Source organism: Carassius gibelio, chromosome B17, assembly GCF_023724105.1.
Source record: "Carassius gibelio isolate Cgi1373 ecotype wild population from Czech Republic chromosome B17, carGib1.2-hapl.c, whole genome shotgun sequence".
NCBI lineage: Eukaryota > Metazoa > Chordata > Actinopteri > Cypriniformes > Cyprinidae > Carassius > Carassius gibelio.
In genome coordinates, this window is record NC_068412.1 from 19922034 (window position 1) to 19944895 (window position 22862).

The 22862-nt window shown below is 34.4% G+C and overlaps 3 protein-coding genes across 7 annotated transcripts in view; all 3 read left to right on the forward strand.

Annotated features, from left to right (window-relative positions):
• The first annotated feature begins 11723 nt into the window (after positions 1–11723).
• vsx1 (visual system homeobox 1 homolog, chx10-like) lies at positions 11724–14290 on the forward strand. 2 transcript variants are annotated; one of them, XM_052580994.1, is made up of 5 exons: positions 11724–12145; positions 12705–12783; positions 12877–13000; positions 13094–13286; positions 13504–14290. In XM_052580994.1, exons 1-5 carry the CDS (start codon positions 11761–11763, stop codon positions 13755–13757), a joined length of 1035 nt encoding a protein of 344 aa, XP_052436954.1. In that variant the 5' UTR covers positions 11724–11760; the 3' UTR covers positions 13758–14290. The 2 variants fall into 2 exon arrangements, with proteins under 2 accessions (XP_052436954.1, XP_052436955.1); XM_052580995.1 differs by having other exon boundaries at positions 13094–13274.
• Positions 14291–18379: 4089 nt separating this feature from the next.
• ube2d1a (ubiquitin-conjugating enzyme E2D 1a) lies at positions 18380–20818 on the forward strand. Of its 2 annotated transcripts, none has more exons than XM_052580968.1 (7): positions 18380–18489; positions 19387–19450; positions 19540–19571; positions 19684–19761; positions 19846–19951; positions 20093–20186; positions 20402–20818. In XM_052580968.1, exons 1-7 carry the CDS (start codon positions 18403–18405, stop codon positions 20445–20447), a joined length of 507 nt encoding a protein of 168 aa, XP_052436928.1. In that variant the 5' UTR covers positions 18380–18402; the 3' UTR covers positions 20448–20818. The 2 variants fall into 2 exon arrangements, with proteins under 2 accessions (XP_052436928.1, XP_052436929.1); XM_052580969.1 differs by lacking the exon at positions 18380–18489 and adding an exon at positions 18510–18622.
• Positions 20819–21801: 983 nt separating this feature from the next.
• Positions 21802–22862, forward strand: part of bicc1a (BicC family RNA binding protein 1a) — a 34132-nt gene continuing 33071 nt past the window's right edge. For 2 of the 3 annotated variants that reach the window (XM_052580970.1, XM_052580972.1), the window contains exons 1-2: positions 21816–21926; positions 22154–22304. In XM_052580970.1, the coding sequence (XP_052436930.1) occupies positions 21873–21926; positions 22154–22304 (205 nt within the window). In that variant the 5' untranslated portion in view covers positions 21816–21872. Of the gene's footprint in view, positions 22305–22862 lie in introns of all 3 variants that reach the window. The other variant, XM_052580973.1, reaches the window with a different exon arrangement.

The window sequence follows — 22862 nt, forward strand, 5'->3', positions numbered from 1 at the left end:
AATGTTATGATCAATTTAATGCACCCTTCCTAAAAACAAAACAAAGCTATAGTGTCTCAATATACCCAGTGTGATATTTCATTTTCTCCGGTTTTGAAGCCATATCTTCCATGGCCAATGTCATATTAGCAAAATTATAATCACAACAGAATGTCCTTCAAGAAAAAAAAGGAAAAAAAAATCATAAATTGCCTGATCACCATCTCTCTATCCTGGCAGCTGCAGAGGACGCCGGCTGCCTGTCATCGAGCATATGTGCAAAATTAGCCACAGAGTGTCTGTCTTACCCCAGGGAGGGAGACAGACGGGTCTCTAACGCTGCCATATCTGCATGCCCCACTGCATCCTCATGCCAACCCTGCAGACCGCACTACAGACATGCATCTGCACCAGTGTTATAACTAGTGCTGCCTCACTGGAAACATGAGGGGGAATCAGATTTATTCTCCAAACAGTCTTCTGATTCTTCTTTACTTAATATTTTGAGCTGTGGAAAAATGGCGTGGTGACACTGGATTAATTCTAAACGTTTTGCCCATAGCCTGTTTTTTTTTCGTTTAACTCGATTTACAAGTTTTACATTAAATTAATTTAATTCTACTTCATGTAAACGCTGGTTGGCGGAATTCTACTGATGTTTTGGGGTTCATAACGTCCATTGTAGTGACAAATAAACATAAAGCACTATAAATAAACAACAGCTATTTCGGTCTGTTATTTGTGTTATGAATGAAGGCATGTTAATGGTCATAAAATACTTTTTTTTTTTGCAATTTTTAAGAGGCAAATAAAATTCCCCAGGGAAGCACATTCTTTATGATTAACTCTTTACGACTAAATTAAATACTCGATTACATATTTTAACTGACTGAAATATTTGTTATTCATTGAAAAAAACATCTTATTATATATATATATATATATATATATATATATATATATATATATATATATATATATATATATATATATATATATATATATATATATATATAGGTCTATGATCAAGCAATATATATATTTATATATGATCAAGCTTAATAATAGACCTATACATAGTCTACATATATAATCAGATTTTAGTTTTTCATTCCATTTTCAGTAATCATTTCCAATGATTAAGACCCCAATGGGTATAGAGCGATATTTCCTAATTGTCATCTTTTCTCCCAATTTAATATATCATTCTTTTCTGCAGAGTTCTTATGCCCTTAATTTTGCTATTATTTAACTGTTGTTTATATGTGACCACACAAGTTTTTAACCCTTTATTATTCAAATTAGTAAAAAAAATACAAATAAATAAATAAATGTAGTTTGAGGTGTAAAGAATAAGCAGCGTCTTCACTTAACGTTGTGGTTGCTTGCCACAAATGAACTTCTGATCTCAAATGAGAGGACAGGATAATTCATTTGTCATCTATTGTGAATCAATGTTTGCATTTTTTAAAACCGATTTTCTTCTTATTTTCCTTTTCCTTCTTTTTGTCAATCTGTTCTTAGCCTCATTTGGCATAATCCTGCTGCGGAGGGTGGGGTGGCTGCAGAGGGTGAGTAGATGGTGGTTGGTGGTAAAGCAGGGTGAGAGGGAGACTGAGGACCATGCGGGACAGGCACTCTCCCGTGCTTATGGTGGATTATGGGTAATGGCACTTAACTGAGAAAATGAGCTTGAATGTATAGTATACCCTCATACATATGGGTTGTGGTTGGTTTAAATGCCAGAATTCACTTGCAACTCACCTATTTCTTTCTCTTTTTTTGTGTATTTTACATAAAATGGTCAGATGTTAGTTTAATACCATATTTACTATTAGATTTATTTTTTATTTAAAACCGTCATCACTCCAAGCCTCTTCCTTTCCCATTCATTGTTCATTTCCATATAATATATCCATTGTTTCTCATATATTTGTTCTTAAAAGGCACCTTAAGTGAATTTTGAGGCTCTAGAACCTTAATCCAAAGGCAATATCTTGTCATTCTTGAAGAAAAGATGCTTTTATATCTTTTTAAATATAGTCTTTGGGGCTTACAGTATGAGGATGAGACGGATGGGATGGCCTTGGGGAAATGGAAGCCTGCACTCATGGAGCTCCACTTCTGCATCCCTGCGACAGATTGGAGCCAGATTGGGAGACGTTCTGACACTTGCAAGGCTGTCCCACTCCTCAAGGTTAGTTATTGAATGTTAGCACATGACATCTGCCACTCAGCACCAAACGCCACAGGGCTTAGGGCACTTCATCAAGCGCCATGTTTCCCTAATTAATGGAGTTAATGTGTATTTTTTTAATTCCCTAAGATTTATTGTATCTTGCAATCCACTGACAGGTCATTTTATATAGTTATTTAGAAAATATATGATCTTTTTATGCAAATATCAATGTGAAAATATATTTCTTAATTCCTCCACATGATTGTGACCTGACGGTTAAAGACAATTTTCTTTCTGCCAATAACTATAATCATTGTTGTGAAAAAAAAAAAATACTTTGAAATATAGGTTGGTAATCCATGTGCAAGATTGCTCTTTCCTTTCCCCTCCACTCAGATATGAACCATATGCCTCATAACATATGTGATTATTTTTAAGATGGACATAAAAAAAGACAATAGTCTCTCTACTTTTAATAATCCTTTTGTCCGATTTAATATCGCAACTATTATTCAAATCAAAGGCAGATTTTGTTTTCATTGTTCTTTTATAATACTCTTATGATTTCTCCCTATCACTTTCAGAAAAGTCCTCTGCCAGTTAAAGCTAAACCCCTCCTCTCCTTCCAGTGAGGACAGGGGGTGCGTTGGGTCGAATTAAATTCAGTGTTTCCAAATTTCTAATATGCCGAAAGTGTACACGTGTTATTTCAATCTACATCTGTTTCTGCATCTTTAGTTCATCTGATCTTGTGTTGCAAAATTTAAAGCCACACCAAAACCTTGTTCGCTTCCAGTTTGTGCCTCTAAAATATGAGGTTACTGTGACCCATGAGAAGCCAACAGGATTATTTCATTTGAAAAATGCAGCTGGCACCACTAAGGTCATGGATTTGATTTCCAGGGAGCATAAACTGGTAAAATATGTATTTACTTTCCATAAATACAGTGTTCAGAGGTTTGAGTTTCATAAGGTTTTCAAAGTTTTTGAACAAAGAAATGCAAAGAAATAGATTTTTTTCATCAAAAAAAGTATAAATAAATAAATAAATAAATAAAATAAAAATTGTAAAACATAAATATTGTGAAATAGCATTTTAATGTAAATTAATTGTTTTCATTTTTCATCACTTATTCATGTGATGGCAAAGCTGAATTTTCAGCAACATAATTCCAGTCTTCAGTGTGGCATGATCCTTCAGAAATCATTCTAATATGCTGATCTGGTGCTTAAGAAACATTTCTTATTATTACCAATTGAAAAAATATATATTTTTATGGAAAGCGTGATATGCAGTTTTTTCAGGATACTCTGATAAAGTTCAAAATAACAGCACTTACTTGAAATAAAAATCTTTTGTAACATTATTTAGAAATTTTTTTACGGACACATTTGAACAATATAATCTGTCCTTGCTGAATAAAAGACTGAAATTATTGAATCTTTTATTAAACAAACCTTATTATTGTTAGTGATAGCCCTTTTCCTCACTGACACAAATGCACAGTAATAATTTGCCCAAGTCGTTAAAAATACTTTAGTAGTTTGCAGAATTCCACAATTGAATAGTAAGAATCAAGTATTCCGGAGCACTTAAAATAAAGTGATATCGAGACCAGATAGCTGGGACTTTTTATTGCCTCTTTTAGGTAAAGAGTGCATTGGCTCTTTTTCTCCATGGCACAGCACAGTGACGGTTGGTTGTCTGGACAGAACAATGTGCCACTGATTACGGCGTCTTAATGAGGCCCCATCTTTTAATTGACCTGATTCCTTCTAATTAGCACACTTTAAGGAAGTGGGGAGAAAAGGAGAAAGAAAGAGAGAGCAAGAAAGGAGTGAGGGGGAAAGGAAAGGAGTGGGAGGGAGAAAGAATAAGAGAGTGATCACTGTCTAATAGGTTAAATGAGTCAGACAGGCCTGTAATGGCGTGTGAATAGTGTCTTTGTTAGCTAAGCTAACTGAACAAGACACACAAAGGTCATTAGTGGACATGCTTACTCATTACACAAACCCAGCACTCAGCTGGTGGTTAGGGCCTTCGTGCTTCCCACTGTTAACCTTTATCTTTTCCCCTCTTGCTTATCCTCCCCCAATAGCTCTTTTTTTTCCCAGAAATTATGAGTCAAGTGTCTGGTGACTAGTAACCAGCGTTGGAGTGTAACTAGCTGATGGCACTGATGTAACTAAACTACATTTATTTTATCTTTTATTGCATGAAACAAGCTACTTTCTTTTATTGCATGTGTGGTTTACAGTCAATCATCTGATAGTTATGTGTACACTATCATTCAAATTTTTGGCATCAATATTTTTTTTACAAAAATAAATACTTTTATTAATCAAGGATGCATTTAATTGTTCAAAAGTAACAATAAAGACATTATAGTGTTAGTACAAATAAATGACTTTCTATTCATCAGAAAATCCTGAAAAAAGGACAATTTCCACAATTTTTTTAAAATAAATAAATAACGCAATTGCTTTGAACATTGATAATAAGAAATGTTTCTTGAGCACCAAATTAGCATATTAGAATGATTTCTGAAGGATCATGTGACACTGTAGACTGGAGTAATGACTGCTTTAAATGGCATTTTAAATATATAAAAATAGAAATCAGTTATTTTAAACTAATAAAAATTTAACAATAGTGCTGTGTTTACTGTATATTTTATTACTGAATAAATGCATGTTTGCTGAGCATAAGATCTGTCAAAAACATTAAAAAATCTTTCTGACCCCAGACTATACAGGCAGTAAAATACAGACTGTTGTGTCAAAATTATTTGGTTAATATGAATATTAGCAGAAAGAAACTTTCCATTATTGAATGTGTGCATTAATTATATAGGGGTCACAAAGCTTTGCTGATCGAGTGTGACCCAAGCTGTGCAGTTTTAGTGAAAGTGTTGAAGGTGGGACACTTGGACCAGAGGATTAGGACAAAATGAATTCCTTGAAAAACCTGTGAGTCTGACTTGTTTTCATATGTTGCAATATATTGATAATAGTATATATTTACAGAATTCTTTTATGTTGTAAATATGAAACATTTTGTATACACAATGAAAGGGTCCAATGTTGTTAGGCTTCTTTAAAATATATTCTTTTTAGGAAACGACACGAGGGTATTTAAGCAATGAGTGTATTTTCTTGAACTAACTTTTTACATTTCAAACTAGCATCTTGCAAAAATCTAGCTTTTTTCGGATGGCACGTGGCTTCTTTGCATATAAACGCAAAGAAAGGCTAATAGAGGTTTAACAGTATTTATAAAATGCCTTTGACCCTGTGCATCCCCTGTAATCTTTAATCCTAAACTGTTACGCATAACGGCAAGTGCAGTTACATTGTTTACACTTTTGACAGATTTGTAACATGTATTGCGTGCTGCATGGCGTGGCCTCACTTCAGACGTGAGATTACCACAAGACTATAAAGCTCTAAGAAGACCAAAAAAAAACAGACTTACAGACATCAGAGATCATTAGTGGTCTTGACTAATTTACAAAACTTTAATCCCACGACTACCCATTGTTTACATCACTGAATTAGGTTAATCTACAAGGAGGACTATTTGCATAAATGTGCATTTTTGAATAATTAGTGGGCCAGAGGCGGTGAATGGGGTGTGATTGGAGGGGGTGACGCGTGGCCAGACTATTGTTGCCCCCTTATCTAGCATAAACAATGGACCAGCTAAACAATTAAAAACAAACTCAGTTGGGTCTGGTGTTTATAGGGCATTGCTGAAGATGACCCAGGACATAATCACTGTCTGGATACAGAATTATAGCAATTACTGCTATCATTTACAGTGTGCCACGTAAACACTCAAGATTCAAATTATGAAACAATTCCTTTCCCATCTGCCAAATTGCCTTGTCTTTAAACAATTAAAGCTTTTGTTGATTCTGTTGAAGGATATAATAAATTGAATTTGAAATAATTTTAAACTGTCAACCCAATAATACAACTTCTGTCAACATTTATTCACCCTCATGTTGTTAAAACGCTGGAGGATTTTTCCTGCTGTGGAATATAAAAATAAGTTATTTTTAAGAATATTTTTATTTAATTTTTGATGGTAACCAAACAGTTTCTGCTCCCATTGATGTCCTTTTTTTGTCCATATAATGGAAGTCAATGAGAACCAAATGTTTGGTTATCAACATTCTTAAAAGTATAGTTGTACAAGTCAATCAGGTTTGGAACAAAATGAGGGTGAGTAAATGATGACAGAATTTTAGTTTTTGGTGAACTATACCATTTAGTTTAGTTTATTCACCCTCATGTTGTTCCAAAACTGTATATATATCTTTCTTCTGTGGAAGACAAAGTAAAAAGACACTCAAAGGTCTATGACCCTTGGTAACACTTTAGTTTAGGGACAATTCTCACTATTAACTAGTTGTTTATTAGCATGCATACAACTAACAGATTGGCTGTTTATAAGTACTTATAAACCACTTATTAATGCTTTATTCTGCATGACCATATTTTAGATCCCTCAGTCCTATACATAAACTTACCTAAATGGCTACCTCACTAACTATTAATAAGCAGACAATTATGATTTTATACAGGCAAAAGCTGTAGTTAATAGTAAGAATTAGTCCCCAAACTGAAGTGTGACCAAACTATTAATTTAATAAACCCATAAAGTCTGCAAAATTTTCTAAAACTAGCTGCATTCTAGTCACATTGTCCCAGCATGGGAGCACACAAATCCATTTTAAAGCAGCAGTTTAGCTTAGTGTCTTCCCAAGGGAAAAATTCACATACTATAAGTGATTCATAGCTCTAACTGACTGGCCAATTTCTCTTTGGTTTTGAGTGTAACTGATCAGATGACCTCTGATATCCCTTCTGTGTCTGTGTGTGAATATGAGTGTGTATGCAGAAGGTTTTTAATTAACCCGGCTCTCTTGGTCCCAGGTGGGCTCTTCCACGCTTTTGTACTTATTCCCCAGAGAGAGAGAAAACCGCGTCCTAACGCCTCACACGCTCTCTGTAGCACACGTCCTCGCACAATGCATCTATTTGAGCGTGTCAGTGGGTGTGTGTTAGTTTTTTGCCTTTATTGCCCTCAGTGGTTGGTAACAGGTTCTAAAGATGTTTGTCATAGCAAGAACCACATTTAATACTGATTAAAGTCAGTAGTGTTTAGGGTTGTTTAAATGTATTCTTTTGTATTCCACAGGAGAAAGAAAGTCACATAGTTTTGAAACAACTTGCTCAATTTTGGTAAACCTTTACAAATTTGTTTACTGTTATTGATTATATGTGAAACAAAATGGATACTTTTTAAAAGAGCATAACCAATTCATTACAGCACATTTGAACCTTGCAGGGTTTTGTGGCTTATAACACTGGACTTTTTTCAACCAGAAAACTAGAAAGATCCAGTGAAAATGAACATCAGGCACAGACAAGCAATTATTAGAGTGAATGTAAGGATAGTGAAGCAAAAAAGACAAACCAATTTCAAAAACAGTGAAAATGAATTACTAAATCTCATAGATTTGTGCATCGACAGATAAGCTGCCAGCGGAGCTAAGAATGCAAAAACCTAATCTCAACATAAATTATTTACCACTCGAGGATGAATACTTCTCTGGTGTGATTACATTTCATGGCATTAATGTGGCATACGTTCCAAAAAAACGATCAGCAGCTTACAAAATATTACCCCATCAAAACGCAAATCGTTGCCTTTGGTAAGTTTGAAATGTTGTGCACAAATGCTGTTAAGCCTGTTCTCCTCTAATACAGCAAAATGATTATCTGGCTGGTCTCCCTTTGCATGTTTGAAAGCAGCCGAATGGACATCTGCATCGGTTTTCATTATTATTATTATTATATAAAAGATTATATAGGGTTGGGATGAGGGCATTTCATTTTGCTTACAATTAATATACGCTTTATTTTGTCCTGGCTTGGGACAAATAGGATGCTGGGTTACAGCTTGTTTGTTTGTTGTTTCTGGATGAAGCTTATGTGCAGCTGACCTTGACGGTGCAGCTTTCTTCTGCCTGAATTTCTTAGACTACCAAGTGATCCTCACAGCGTATTCGTGGGACATTAAACAAGTTGTCTAAAGGGATCATCCAGTGTTGTTGAAAAGCAGTGAGGGCCAGAGTGATGGGAAGTTGTTGCACACTGACAATTGGTCAGATGGAGTTTAAGTAGCGTTGTGTGATGTTCTTGTTGATTACAAATCAGCTGCGATCTTGATAGACTGGGTAAAACATCTGGAGATCTAAGGGCCCAGATGTTTGCACAACAAACACATAAAACCTCTGACCCTTGAGCACAGACAAACACGGCTACCCAAGAATCGAGGATTTGGATTTAGATTTGAACATCTGCCCACTGTTGTAAAGTGACAAAAAGCATCCTTGACATTATTAGGTTTTTGGGAAATCTTGTTCTAAAAGCCTAAAAATCTAAAGGAACATTTAAAGGTCCTGTGGTCCTTATTCTGGCTTACACTGGAAAAAGTGTACTTAGACGTTAATTTCACAAATAATAAAAAAAAATGCAAAAACCACATTAAATATTTTTTGCAGTGCATGGCAAACATTTGTCCTTGTGGGGGAAACAATTTATTTATTTTTTACCTCATTTAACTTCTAAAATCTATTTCCCCCAATCATATTAAATGTAAAATCTGTATGAAATCCCATTGCGTATAGCCATTCTGCTGGCAGCTAGTTCTTAGGTGGGTGGGTGATGAGAGCACGAGCGGGGCTTCTGCTATTCCCAGTGGCGGGATCCTGCTCAGAATTAGGGCACGTGGCATGTCTATTAGTCAAACAACCGCCGTGTGCCGCGCGCCACGGCCAGAGAAAATTAGAGCAAAGAGCGATTTTTTGATGTTACGCTCTTTAAGAGATTAATAATCTTGGCGGTGGAGAATCGGCTGGAAATCTTCTCTGGAAAATAATGAGCGGAGAAACATTTACTGATTAGTTTAATCCAGGATTATCCTATCTGATGACACCATGAAACCCAGCCTTGTAATCTGGCCCTTAAAATAACATAATTTATTTCCTCGCTTTACGACAAGCGCAGTTTAAGTGTGTGGTTCGCTTCAGTTACTTAGCGCTGATTTCTATTGAAGGATTTGTTTTATTTGTCTGTTTCCGTTGAAATGTGTGTGATAGGTACGGACTGCCTAAAAAAAAAAAACTGGTCCAGAAATCAACGGTCAGGTTCTTTGTTTATTCTTAAAGATGCGTTACTGAAATGGTTTCAGAATTATTTAACAGTAATTTATTTTAATATTTATTTATTTGTTATTATAATTTTTATTTTATTTTATTGAGTATTAAACTCCAACCCGTTGACCAGTATAGGCCTACTAATAGGCCTATAATGAATCAACCTATAGTTTACAGGCTAAATAATATGCTAGACAAAAAAACAACAAAAAACAATAATAGTTAAGGTCTTGCGTTTAAAGGAGAAAATAGATTCAGGAAACAGTGTTTAACAAAATGCAATTATGTGGAATAATGTCTGAATGACTGAATACGACTATTTTGGAATTTAATTGATTTCAGAAATAATAAAATTAAATCACATTTGTTCATTATGTGTTCCTAATATGCTACGTTCTTATACAATAATTACAAGACAATACAAACAAAATAGTGTTGTTACTGCTGCTGCAATAATAATAATTATTATTATTATTATAACCTATTATTATCAGCCTATTAAAATATAGGGAATAATATTGAGAAGAATTAAGATATAACGTGAAGAAAATAAACGTGATGGCCAAATTATTCTTTAGCGTGATTACTAATGATCTCTGTCCCTCGTTTTTCTCCTGTATGATCATATTTAATTTTAGTTAACGTTATTTTACATTAGGCTACAGTTATGAGGATTATGTTGAGCAGCTCTCTTAACTGCCAGTTAGAAAGCTGGAGGTTGTCCTGGTGGAAACGGGCCCTAAAAGCAGATTTTAGAGTCGAGCTTTTTATATGACAGATTAATGTTGTAAACGAATTTAATGGACTTCATTTAATTATCTCGTGTAAGACGATTTCTAAAATTGCTTCTTTTTTATCGAAACAGACTGGCTGAGATGTGGCCTCTGCCACTGTACATCCTGTCGACCTGACAGCAAGCATTACCGTAACTTTGACCTCATTTTTCAAAATCTTTTACGATCTAAAAGCTTCATTTCCCCTCATTCAATGCTGACGTAATAATTCAATGGACAAAATAAAGCATATTCTCTGTGATCACGTCAAGACAACTAAGTTTTAATTCCAATATATCCCGGGAAATTTGGTGGAAGGTGGGAATATGTTACCAGATCTAAGGAGACTCTCAAACACTGGTTTGATGGAGTGAAAATGTGCTTGAGGACACGTGTCAATCATGTTGCGAATATTAAAAACATAAATGCATTTTATTCATTGTCAAAAGTTGATTAGCTGTTGTCTGGTCTTGAATAATTAAATGCAAGATCGAATAGCCTACGTTATTGGTTTACATTTCTCAATGTTAAAACAACATTTTTAGTTGAAATATAACCTACTAAAACAGTCTAATTAAGTAAAAAATGTAGTAATAAGTTGATAGATGATACATTATAGTTTATTATTATTAGATTATATTTTTTATTATAAGAATTAAAAGTCTTATATAGCCTACATGTAAAATAATAAATACAAATGCAGGCAATGTTATCATAGATATAATAATTATTAATATTAATATAATTATTAACCTAGCCTACATAAATTCAATATCTTTAATGTTGCCGTTCTCCTTGTTTTGCATTCTAAAAATAACTGGATCGTAATGTATATAATTTATAAGTAAATAATTTAAAGGAAATAGGATATTTTTATTATATATATATATATATATATATATATATATATATATATATTTTTTTTTTTTTTTTTTTTTTTTTTAAAGCAAACTAGGCTAGTCCGATGCAAGCTTGGCAACTTTTTAAACATTTTTTTTTACTGATTTAAATGAATAGTTATGGTTATATTTAGAGGAGAAACTACGTTTTTATTTTTTTATTACAGAGAATATAATTTTCTGTTTGAGTTTTGGCTAATTATTAGGCCTATAGCAAGTAATTCAGACATTATTTAGCATTAGATTACGGCTAACGAATGATATGAAATAATCACGAAAGACTAGATAGCAGGTCACTAAAATTTTTAATATTGATATCTTTATGTTTCTCATTACTATAATTAATTAATTTAGAATATATTCAGACTCCAAATGAAATCTCCCGCTTTAAACATTTTCAGTAACCCACAACTCGTCGCGTTACAGTCTGCGCATATGAGTGGAATCTTCCATCTAAAGGGAAAAAAATCTACTTAGGACCAATTCAAATAGAAAATCCTTATCGGATTAAAGGGAAAATTGGTGGCAATTAATCCTTTGTGATTGAAAAAGGGAAACGCCTCCTCAAGGTTGACATCTGAAGTTGATTCTGATTGGACAGTGCTGGATTGGACAGACGAATAAATGGTCCCGCCAGAGCGCGTAACTATCCCACCGGCACGACCTCCTCAGAGAGAAAGTGAATTAATCAAACTGCCATCATGACGGGAAGAGAAGAGGCTATAGACGAAAAACCTAAGGTTAAACTGTATCCCTCATTCGGAATCGACAAAGCACGTTTAAATGGATCTGGATTTAGGTCCAAAGGGTTCGCGATCACAGACCTGCTCGGTCTGGAGTCGGACCTCCAGCCGCATCAGTCCGGTTCTGGCGCAGGGGCCAATGGAGAGGGGCAGAGCGCGGCGCTCGGAGGATTTGCCTTCCCGGGAGGGTCTTTGCCTATCGGCTTGGGTTTTCTTTGCAGTTTGGCGGCTCAACAACCCCCCGGGGCCCCGTGTTTTCTCCCGAGCCACATCCCGCTCCTGCAGCCACGGACAGAGAGCCACTTCATGCAGAATCTAGAACAGCAACGGGACGCCTATTCCGGTACGAATGGCTTTATTTGATCAATGAATGGCTGGAAGAGCTGTTCACAGAAGTTGGTGCTGAAACTGATCCTGAAGTCGGCGTTTCTGTTTGCAATGGAAACTTTTTAATTAACAGATAATTTAGTGATTTTATTCACTGATTTGATGAAATAATAATAGCATAATAGGCTTCTCTTATAGATAGTTTAAAAATTATTATGGTATAAAAATACGCTTTAGATTAAGTCGTATTATATTTGGACTTGAATAAAACCAGTTAACATAAAGAACATTTTATGTTACTTAAAAGTGTACTTTTTTTATTAATTTTTTGTTATTTTTGTTTTTTTTTAAATATTTGTTTTTATTAATTTGCATTGTGTTCCCTTGACCCAATTTTATGAATTCTATGTTAATCTCTCAAGGATTTTAATTTATATATATATATATATATATATATATATATATATATATATATATATATATATATATATATATATATATATATATATATATATATATATATATATATAATGTATTTATATATATAAAATGTATTTAATTTTTTTTCATTACAGATGATGATTGTCTTTCCGGGGATCGCAATGATGGGAAAAACTCAGGGAACTCACAAAAGAGGAAAAAGCGAAGGCACAGGTATATACTGCAATTAAATGTTACGTTAAACGTTTGATCTGTAAGGATTTAGTGATTTGTTTTATCAACCATACATCTCATTTCGGTTTTCAGGACAGTCTTTACCTCACATCAACTTGAGGAACTGGAGAAAGCCTTCCATGAAGCACACTATCCAGATGTTTACGCAAGAGAAATGCTGGCCATGAAGACAGAGCTGCCAGAGGACAGAATACAGGTTGGATGATTTTCTGTTTTTCCCTCTCTTTTTCTTTCCTGGTCTTTCTTTCTTTCCTTCCAGTAGTTAATGCCCAGGTTTGTTTTTGTCCAGGTATGGTTTCAGAACCGCCGTGCTAAGTGGAGGAAAAGGGAGAAGTGCTGGGGCCGCAGCAGCGTCATGGCAGAATATGGGCTGTATGGTGCCATGGTCCGTCACTCCATTCCACTTCCAGAATCCATCATCAACTCGGCCAAGAATGGCATGATGGGCTCCTGTGCTCCCTGGCTTCTAGGTGAGCCAACAGGTGGTTTTTCTATTTAGTACTAAAAGACTCAAATATGTATTTGATCACTTGAATACATAGCTGAGGTGTCTTGTGAATGTCTGTCTGCCGTTGCCCATATTTTACACTTAAAAGTATAGACTTAAATGTACAAAAATTGGGCTGTTTTGTAATCCAGCTATAAATATTCAGCAGTTTAAGGTCAATTTTTTATTACATCTGCCTTTTATTCTTTCAGGAATGCATAAAAAGTCTCTGGAAATTGGAAAAAATCCTCCTGGCACACCTGAATCAACACACTCTGATTCGTATTCGGAGGAACACAAGGTGAAAGACAGCGACACAACTTGGTCGAGTGGAGCCAACGGAGCAGACGACTCAGAAGACATGGCAATAGATTTGTCCAGCACTTCAAAACAAGAGAGTAAAAGCACTTTGAAAAGATCACCACCTCACACAGAAGACAGCAGTGATTCTGAGACTGAGAGTTAAATGTGCAAATGAATATGGACAATTTTAAAGAGCACATACAGTATAAAGGACTATCGGCTTATACAGTATCTCACCTTTTGACAATGGTTTTGTTTTTCAGCTTTCCTGTGGATTTTTTGTAGTGGTTTATCAAATATTTGAATACTAGATATTCTGAATAATTTATCTTTCATGTGTAAAAATGATTAATGTAAAAAGTGTTAAATAATGTTTTATGTTATGTTTATGGGAATGATCCATAAGTCTGATTCACAATAAGTTACCCTATTTTCTTTTTCTCGGTCAGAAATAATATGCAGGGTGACGACTTGTTCACCACTATTGTGAATGTCATAATTTTTCCCAGTTGTAATACGGTATATGTCTGGGAATCAAAAAAGTCTCCAGAAAGGATTCTAAAGCACTTTACCTACTGTGATGATGAATGTTTTGCATCGATCAGTGTCATCAACAGAGCAATATAATACAAGCAAAAATAAAACCAACATCATGACAAAAAATTTAATAAAATAAACCATATTTTATGCTTTTGATTCCTGCATTCTGTTTCTTTGTTTCAGCACTCCATATTGAAAAAATATGTTATTGGAAATGAACTTGACAGACAGAACTTGACTCACACAGAAGGAAGAAGTTTAAAAAGATTAAGTCTTCTTACTGTCAAAGACATGAGAACAGTAAGCAGATGTCTTCCAGTAAAGATATACCGCTGACCTGTTAGATGGTCTGTTAACACTTCTACCATCTGGAAAAAAGGTGTATTTAAGCCAAACAACAACAAGGTTAAGCAGTTTGTTTCCCAGAAACTGTCACACGACTCAACAGCCCAATCATCTTTAATTCATGTCAGCCTGCTTTTATAATCCATGCCCAGATATTCTTATTTTAACATTCTCAACACCGGGTTCTGCAGATATGCACCATTGCAAGAACATCACATGCAGATCTACAAAAACATTCTATTCTAGACAGTCATTGCTTAGATCTCCATGTTTAAAGTCACATGGTCAAAGGAAACCGACAAACACAGTGTTTTGTTATATTACTATTTTGTTTATCACTATAAATTAAAAAATCACTTCATTATCCAGTTGTCCACAGCAAATGCTTAACTCTAACATCATAGCATAATCATAATAAATCACATTTTTAAGAGCAACCATTTACAATTCTGCAAATCTATACAAACACAAATAATTGTATACTAACAAAACTAAATATTATTATTATGATTATTTTATATTTTGGCATTAACATGCATTAGCATGTTATAAAAGTATCCACCTTACTTAGCAACGAGGAAATTAGTTATTTTTCTATGAATGTGGGAGACTTCCGATTCAATATAGTTGCATAAATAACTGGAGGAAAAAGTAAAAGAAAGACAAACAAACAAAAACCCCAAAATGGTCTGTACTACAAACCAATGTGTTTATGATTATGATGATACATTTAATTAATATAATAATAAATGGGCAATATAAAACAGCTTAACGGACTGTATTTGTACATAGATTTGATTGATATTGATTTTACTGTAATTTGTTAATGGGTATGCTATATAAACAATTTGATAGTATATATATATATATATATATATATATATATATATATATATATATATATATAAGGTAATCTCAATAATATGACATTAGGAAAAGCAATTGTTTTGTTAGGGGTTTAAAGAGAATAATAGAAAAACAGATTAGCAGAAGAGAGGGGCATGAAAACAGAGATTAAAAACACTTCAGTCTGAGACAAGCTCAGGACTATAGGAATTAAATTATTAAAATATTATCAATCACTGCTGATCCCAATAATCTTTCGTGCCAACTGCCCTTAGCAAAATAACAATTATAGATGATGGGTCCTTTTTAAACTAATATGCCCAGGGTTAGACAAAAAGATTATCCTGTTGAAAATGGCCATTAATGAAAAACAAAATTGAATAACCTGATTTTAGGGCATACCAAAGAAGAGTTACATAAACATCTGTAAGCACAGGGTGTGACTTAGTGCAACATCTGATAGATCGCTGAATGGCGCAGTTGACCAATCAGAGTCAAGTATTCCAGAAAGCCGCATAATAAATTACTAATAACATCCGTTTCAGCATTCCAAGATATCTATAGAAAACCAAATAAAAAAAAATAATAAAAAAAAAATAATAAAAATCCCATATCAGTATCTGTTCTGGTTATAGGCTTAACCCCACACAAGAGATTTTCTGATGCTTCGGGGCCAAGCACCAGTTGTAAAAATTAGCCCTGTTTGTTGTACTTTCCGTGTGTGTGAGATGGACAGAGGGATTGGCAGAGACCCAAAGCTGAGATGTTTTTGATAATGATGAAGAGAAAATATTATGTCCACTGCTAATTTGTAAGTAGCTTAGCGGTGCAGAGAGCTCCAAACATGCAGATGTGCAATTGGCACACAGCAGTCGTTTGGCAAGCCCTGTGGAATCACTGAACAAAGCTGATTTGGTTCAGCGTTTCACTGGTGAAGTTGACATGATGAAGCGAGATCAGTTGGCATTTTAATGCATAACTAAAGCTCCTGCTCTAAACACGTTCTAATTGTCGTGGCTGAACTTTCTCTAATTTCAGACACAAACACCTACTCACCTCAACAACAAATAGGCTACACTCTATAGTGAATTTTTTTTTTTTGTATTTGCGATCAATGGGGTGACATATAATAGCCTATATATAACTTACTGTATATTTTTTGGTGTCCTGAATCTAAAGGAAATAAAATACACAATGTCCATAAATAGATCTACAATGCAATAACAGGTGAACATGTTCTGATCGTGGAGTGCTTCCATCTAGTGGCCATATGAAAGAAGGCTGCAAGCTGCATAAATCAAATAAATCAGACCTAAACCCTTTTCATAATCTAAGAATGTGCGTATAATATATAATGTATTAAATACAATTTACAATGAAATTCTAAATTATATTATATAATGATATAATAATATATAAACATAACATGTAAAAACAATAACATTATTTCATATATACTGTAATTACAAACAACATATCATATATATATATATATATATATATAAAAAAGAAATTTGCTACTGAACTTGAATATAATATAATATAATATAATATAATATAATATAATATAATATAATATAATATAATATAATATAATATAATATAATATAATATAATATAATATATGTCACATGAATTATATGTCACATAAAAGTATCTCTGAACAGGCGTGATATGAAAGATATGGACACAAAACCACAAACAAGCAGATTATTTTCAGCAAGTAAACATGTAACTCACACACTACAGTGAATGGAGCCAACTGCAGATGATGCAGGCAGTAATTCTGTCTGATATTCTGTTATTGGGATTAGCTCTAATTTGCGATTAGCACACAGAAAATCTGCATCCTGCATCAAAAATGAATTACAGTAATCCTTTGCCACCCATCCACTAAACACTCTGCCCTTCCAGCCCCCTTCCCTTCCTGCTTAGTACATTTGGAGCTATATTTACAGTACATGTATATTTACATTCATTCAGGTGCTTTTAATCACATCATTGAGTCTGTTTGGTTTGGCTTAGCTACCAAGAGACTAAGACATCAAGAGACTAGACGGTCAGGACTGCTGAGAGGATTATTGGTGCCCCCCTGCACAACCTCCAAGACCTTTACACCTCCAGAGTGAGGAAAAGGGATGGTAAAATCACTTCCTCTTTGAACTGTTCCTTCTGGCCGCCACTACAATGCACTGAACACCAAAACAGCCAGACACAAGAACAGTTTTTTTCCCCCATATCTGAACAACGCATAACACACCAGTGGACTGTAAATAACTCATCAAAATATATCTGTAAATAGCACGTACACATTCACATGTATGTCTGCACTATGTTTGTACTTTCTGTACTGGAAGCTACTTACACCAAGACAAAATCTGTGTCTGTGTAAACACGCTTGGCAATAATGGTCTTTCTGATTCTGATTCATAATGTATTAATTTATCATTCCATAGGAACATACATACACACAATTAGTGATTTATGGTTACTTCTTATTAGTTGCCAGGACTCTAGTTTCTAATTACCTTATTCCTTTAAGATAAGGGTATGTTCACCTGAATTTCTTAATGAACAGAAGTGTATGTCTCAGTTTGTTTTCTGTTTAGAAGAGCCTGAAACCATTGAACTTTTTTTTTCTTGTCCAGTCACATTGCAGTTCTGGCAAGATCTTTACAGATGGCTAAATATTGATATTGATATTCTGTCACTACATATATATATATATAGATAGATAGATAGATACATAGATAGATACACAGATAAATATATAGATAAATAGATAGATGTATATGTCTGTTTATGCAATTATGATAAATTTGTCAAATAAATATTATTCCCCACTTGAGTTAACTGATATCGTGCAATAAAAAAGAATTGTCTGTGTGTAATGTCATACAAAAAAAAACCTACAATTTATGAATTGTTATTTAAAGTCATAGTTATTCTAAATAAAATCGAAATAATTCGCATTATGAGCCTCACAGAACGAACTGTCCCAGACATTGGTTTATTTTGCCATTTGAGCCCAGGTCTATGACGGTGCAAAGACTTTTATTTTGAAATAAATTACTCTCATGTCCGCCCTTACATTGTTGTTCACTTCACATCCTCAGGCGGAGAAAAGAAGCGGAGATCTGATGGCTTTGAAAAGGATCCAGAAGGTAATATTTTTTTTTATCTCTAAGCAGAACAAATGTCTTGAAAGTAGAATAGCATTACGGGGATCTAAAAGATCTTCATACGGCTGATACAGTGAGCCATCTCTCGGTCCACATTACTATATAAAGTCGGAAGGTAAGAAGAATTTATTTTTCGGCCAGATGAAAAGAGCTTGATGTCGAGAACAAAGCGGACTGAAGTCTTACAGGACATCACAAATATGACATTATAATTGTAATATGCCATTGCATTGATTTAGATTGTCGACGAATGTTTTAGCAGATGTTGTTAAAAAGGTAATCCTTCTTTAAACAGTAGGTTCTTTATAAAAAATAATTCACAATAAGTACAATATATGTGAATGTCCCAAGAACACTGAGTATATATATATATATATATATATATATATATATATATATATATATATATATATATATATATGGGTGTGTGTGGGTGTTTGTGTGTCAGATTTAAAGGTAGAAAATTAAATAAGACTATAATGAAGTGTTGATATGAAAAAAACATAATGTTGCCTAAACAAAATAAATATGCAAAGTAAATAAATAAAAATGTAACGAATATTTAAAAACAGAGATATTTAAAAAACAGCAACCAATAAAGATGACCAAAGCATGTAACTTTGTTTACTAAACAGGTATAACTTGAATATGTAAAAATCTAAACGAGTAAACAATAAGCTATTAATAAATACAATAAAACACATTCTTTATGACAAAACTTGCATTTATAAGTCACAGGTTTAAGCTCATGATTTTTATTTCCTTTTTTACAATATATCAAGACGTGGTATTGTGTTTTTTCAGGTGGAATTGTCAGCAACATGCAAGTCTGTTTTTGAAGCATAGAAAGTTACATGTGCATTTATATTGTATTTGTAGGAGCTACAGGATTTGCAACGGGATCCCCCCTCGCAGTGCTCAGCTGGACCACTCGGAGAAGACTGTAAGTGTGTCTGCTAACTCTGTACTTAATACTGGCCTTTAATATTTTGACTGGATGGTTTATTCAACATATTATATTTACACTTTCAGTGTTTCACTGGCAGGCAACAATAATGGGCCCAGTAAGTACCCCTGAATAATTCCAGCTTAATTTTCTGAAATAAGTTATTAGTTCAGTAAAACAAAGGAACTGGCTCCTGTCGTACACAAAAGCTCTCTTTTTATCTCCACTAGAGTGATAGTCCATATCAGGGAGGGGTTTTCTTTCTCACAATCCATTTCCCGACTGATTATCCCTTTAAACCACCAAAGGTGAGTGGAGAATTACATCTGTTCTTACCTTTTCCATAAATTATTTGTTATTATTGTAGATATTTGACACCATTTTGCTGACAGGTTGCCTTCACAACAAAAATCTACCACCCGAATATCAACAGTAATGGAAGCATCTGTTTGGACATTCTGCGCTCCCAGTGGTCACCCGCCCTCACTGTATCCAAAGGTTAGGAGCACAAAAATGGTCTTTTCATCATAGACATGAGCTTAGCATTATGGCACATGAAGATACTTTATTTAATTCAATATGGTACTTTTAGAAACCCCACTAAAATGATTCAGCTGTTTTCTATTGCTATTTTTTCAGTTTTATTATCCATATGCTCACTCCTTTGTGACCCGAATCCAGACGACCCTTTAGTTCCAGATATTGCACACATCTACAAATCGGACAAAGATAAGTAAGTGACCTCTCTTTCACTCTTTTATTTGAAAAATAGCTATATCTGTATGAACCTCCTTCTTCAGTCTGGTTTATTCATAGCTGCATTTCCATATATATTCTACATTCTCTTACTATCAAGCAATATGTCAAATGTATGAGTACCATATGACTCTGAATGCTTAATCAAAAGTGCTATTCTTTTGAATGAAAGTGTCTATTCTTGTCTTTTAGGTATAACAGACTGGCAAGGGAATGGACTCAGAAGTATGCAATGTAACTGGATGGCAAGATTTTGAAATGGTTGCACATGGACACTATTGCTGCACACGACTCTGCAAGGCAACTGTACAGAGACGAGACGTTTACCAACAGATGAACCTCCCCAACACAAGCACCCACGCATATACATATATACACGCACAACTTTACAGAAAAAAAAAATAAAATAAAAAAACTTGTTCAGGAGACTGAGTCACTTGTCCCTGTTCAAAGAGACATCTTGGAACAACCTGTCAGTAAACACATAACAAAAAAATATTGTTTTATTTTCCAATGGATTAGTTACATTTTAGTAATTTTATTGTATAGAAATAAATACAATACTGTATCATTTTTATTGTTTTTGCATTAAAAAGTGTTATTATAAAATATGTGTCTCACTGCAGTTGTTTTATGATATTGTTATCTGTGTGATTAGGGATGAAACTTTACTCGTTGTGCTCACATATAATTCTGCGTCGTAGCATTGTGCCACTAGATGGCGATATTCTTCCGTTTTATCCTTACCATAAAGTTTCTACTCTACTAATACCAGTACTCCACACTGGCATTTAATACTTTGACAGGATGGACTGCACAGTATATTATATTTGCACTTTTAATTGTTTCACTGGCAAGCGACAATAATGGGCAAAGTCAGTACACATGAATAATTCCAGGTTGGTGTTTATTTTATCCGATTAGTTTGTGGTTCAATAAGACAAAGAAATTCGCTTCTGTCATACATTTTCTTTTCCCATCTCCCCCCAACTTCAGTACGGTCAGTAAAATTAAATATTTGGTTTAAAATGCACCTGAGAATTTGCTACAATTTTAAACATCTTTGTCCGTGTTCATACATTTGGAAAGAACTTGTTTTCGACAAAAAGGTTGATTTGTTGACTATAACAATGTCAAAATATCCTAAAAATACAAAGAAATGTAAGCACATTTTTAAGTTAATTACATTTTCTTAGAGTTTGCTCCATTTAATCAGAATAGAAATGAGAATTTAAGAAAAATGTCTGTGCTCTCTCGCTTTTTAAGTTTTTCAAGTCACGTGACAACAATGGCTGGCTTCTGTATGATAGTTTAGATCTGTCTGTATTTATTATACACTGAGGTATGTATGCATATTTTCGTAGAGAGTTGCAGTAACTGGACATTTTTAACTATCCGTTTAAAAAAAATAAAAAATAAATAAAGAAATACATCTAAATAAAATACTTTTAATTCCGGAGTTGAAAACGTGTATCATATAAACAAAGAAAATGTGCATGCAAAGTTGTTTTGTAAGTAACCTAACGTAATTGCATAGTGTTTTATTTTGCCGCGCGTGCAGGGTAAACTGGATATGATGTTGAGAAAGTTTTGGGAGGAGAGTGGGCGGTGATCCTCCTGACACGTGAATGCTCCCGCAGGACCATAATCCATCCATGCATCTATGTCCTCTAACTATAATGTGTTCTGGTCCTGGAGCCAGAGGAAAAGTGGAGGGGTGAGGAATCTAGGGGCAGATTGATTTTCTCGGGGGCAGTAACTGGCTAGAGGGGCTCTAAGGGACTTCAAAGGCAGGATTGGAAAAACTTGCCTGGAAATCGGAATGTTTTTCTCCTAATGTTGACTTGCCGTTTGCCTCTTTCGCATATAAACCCCGTTTAGTAAGTTTGTAACACTTTAAGACGCAAAATGGCTGAGCCGCTGAGTTTCATGCACCATGATCAGGGCTCCAGCAGCGAGCGGAGTGACGACTCCCCGTCAGCCGTGTCTGAGGATGACTCTAGCGGCCACTGCGGCCACATCTCCCCGCCTGACCCTGACTGGACCGAGGAAAGGTTTCGAGTTGACCGCAAGAAACTAGAAACAATGTTGCTGGGTATGTAAAAAATTTCTTAAACATTTCCATAAGGAACTGGGAACACAATGTGATATCTTGAAAATACTTTTAGCTAACCTCGCAGTGTTGTTTGGCGTCGAGAAGCATAAATAGTTCAGTCTAAAAATACCACAATGTTTCCTCGAAGTCCATCTTGAAAGAGATGTGTTGAGGAGTCTGCTTGTTGTGAAGGACATGAAAACCAGCACTGGGATGTTATTTAGTAGCCAAGTTCTTCAGACATTCACGTGAACTAGCAACATTTTTTGGGTAACTTTGCACTGAATCTTATAATCAGTTAGTGTGATGCATGGACTCTGTATATGAAATATTTAAGCTTCTTATGTTCATTTAAGTACAAATATTTGGATTTTAGACATTCATAAAACACCACGGTAAGAAACAGGTTTATTATTGGAGTGTCATAAAAGTTTTACAAGAATAATTGCCAAATTCCAATCATTTCAATGCATTCAGCAGGATCACAATAAAATGTCAGATGTCATTTATGAATATGAGATCAATATGACTGATCCATCAAAAGCATCACTGTCACAC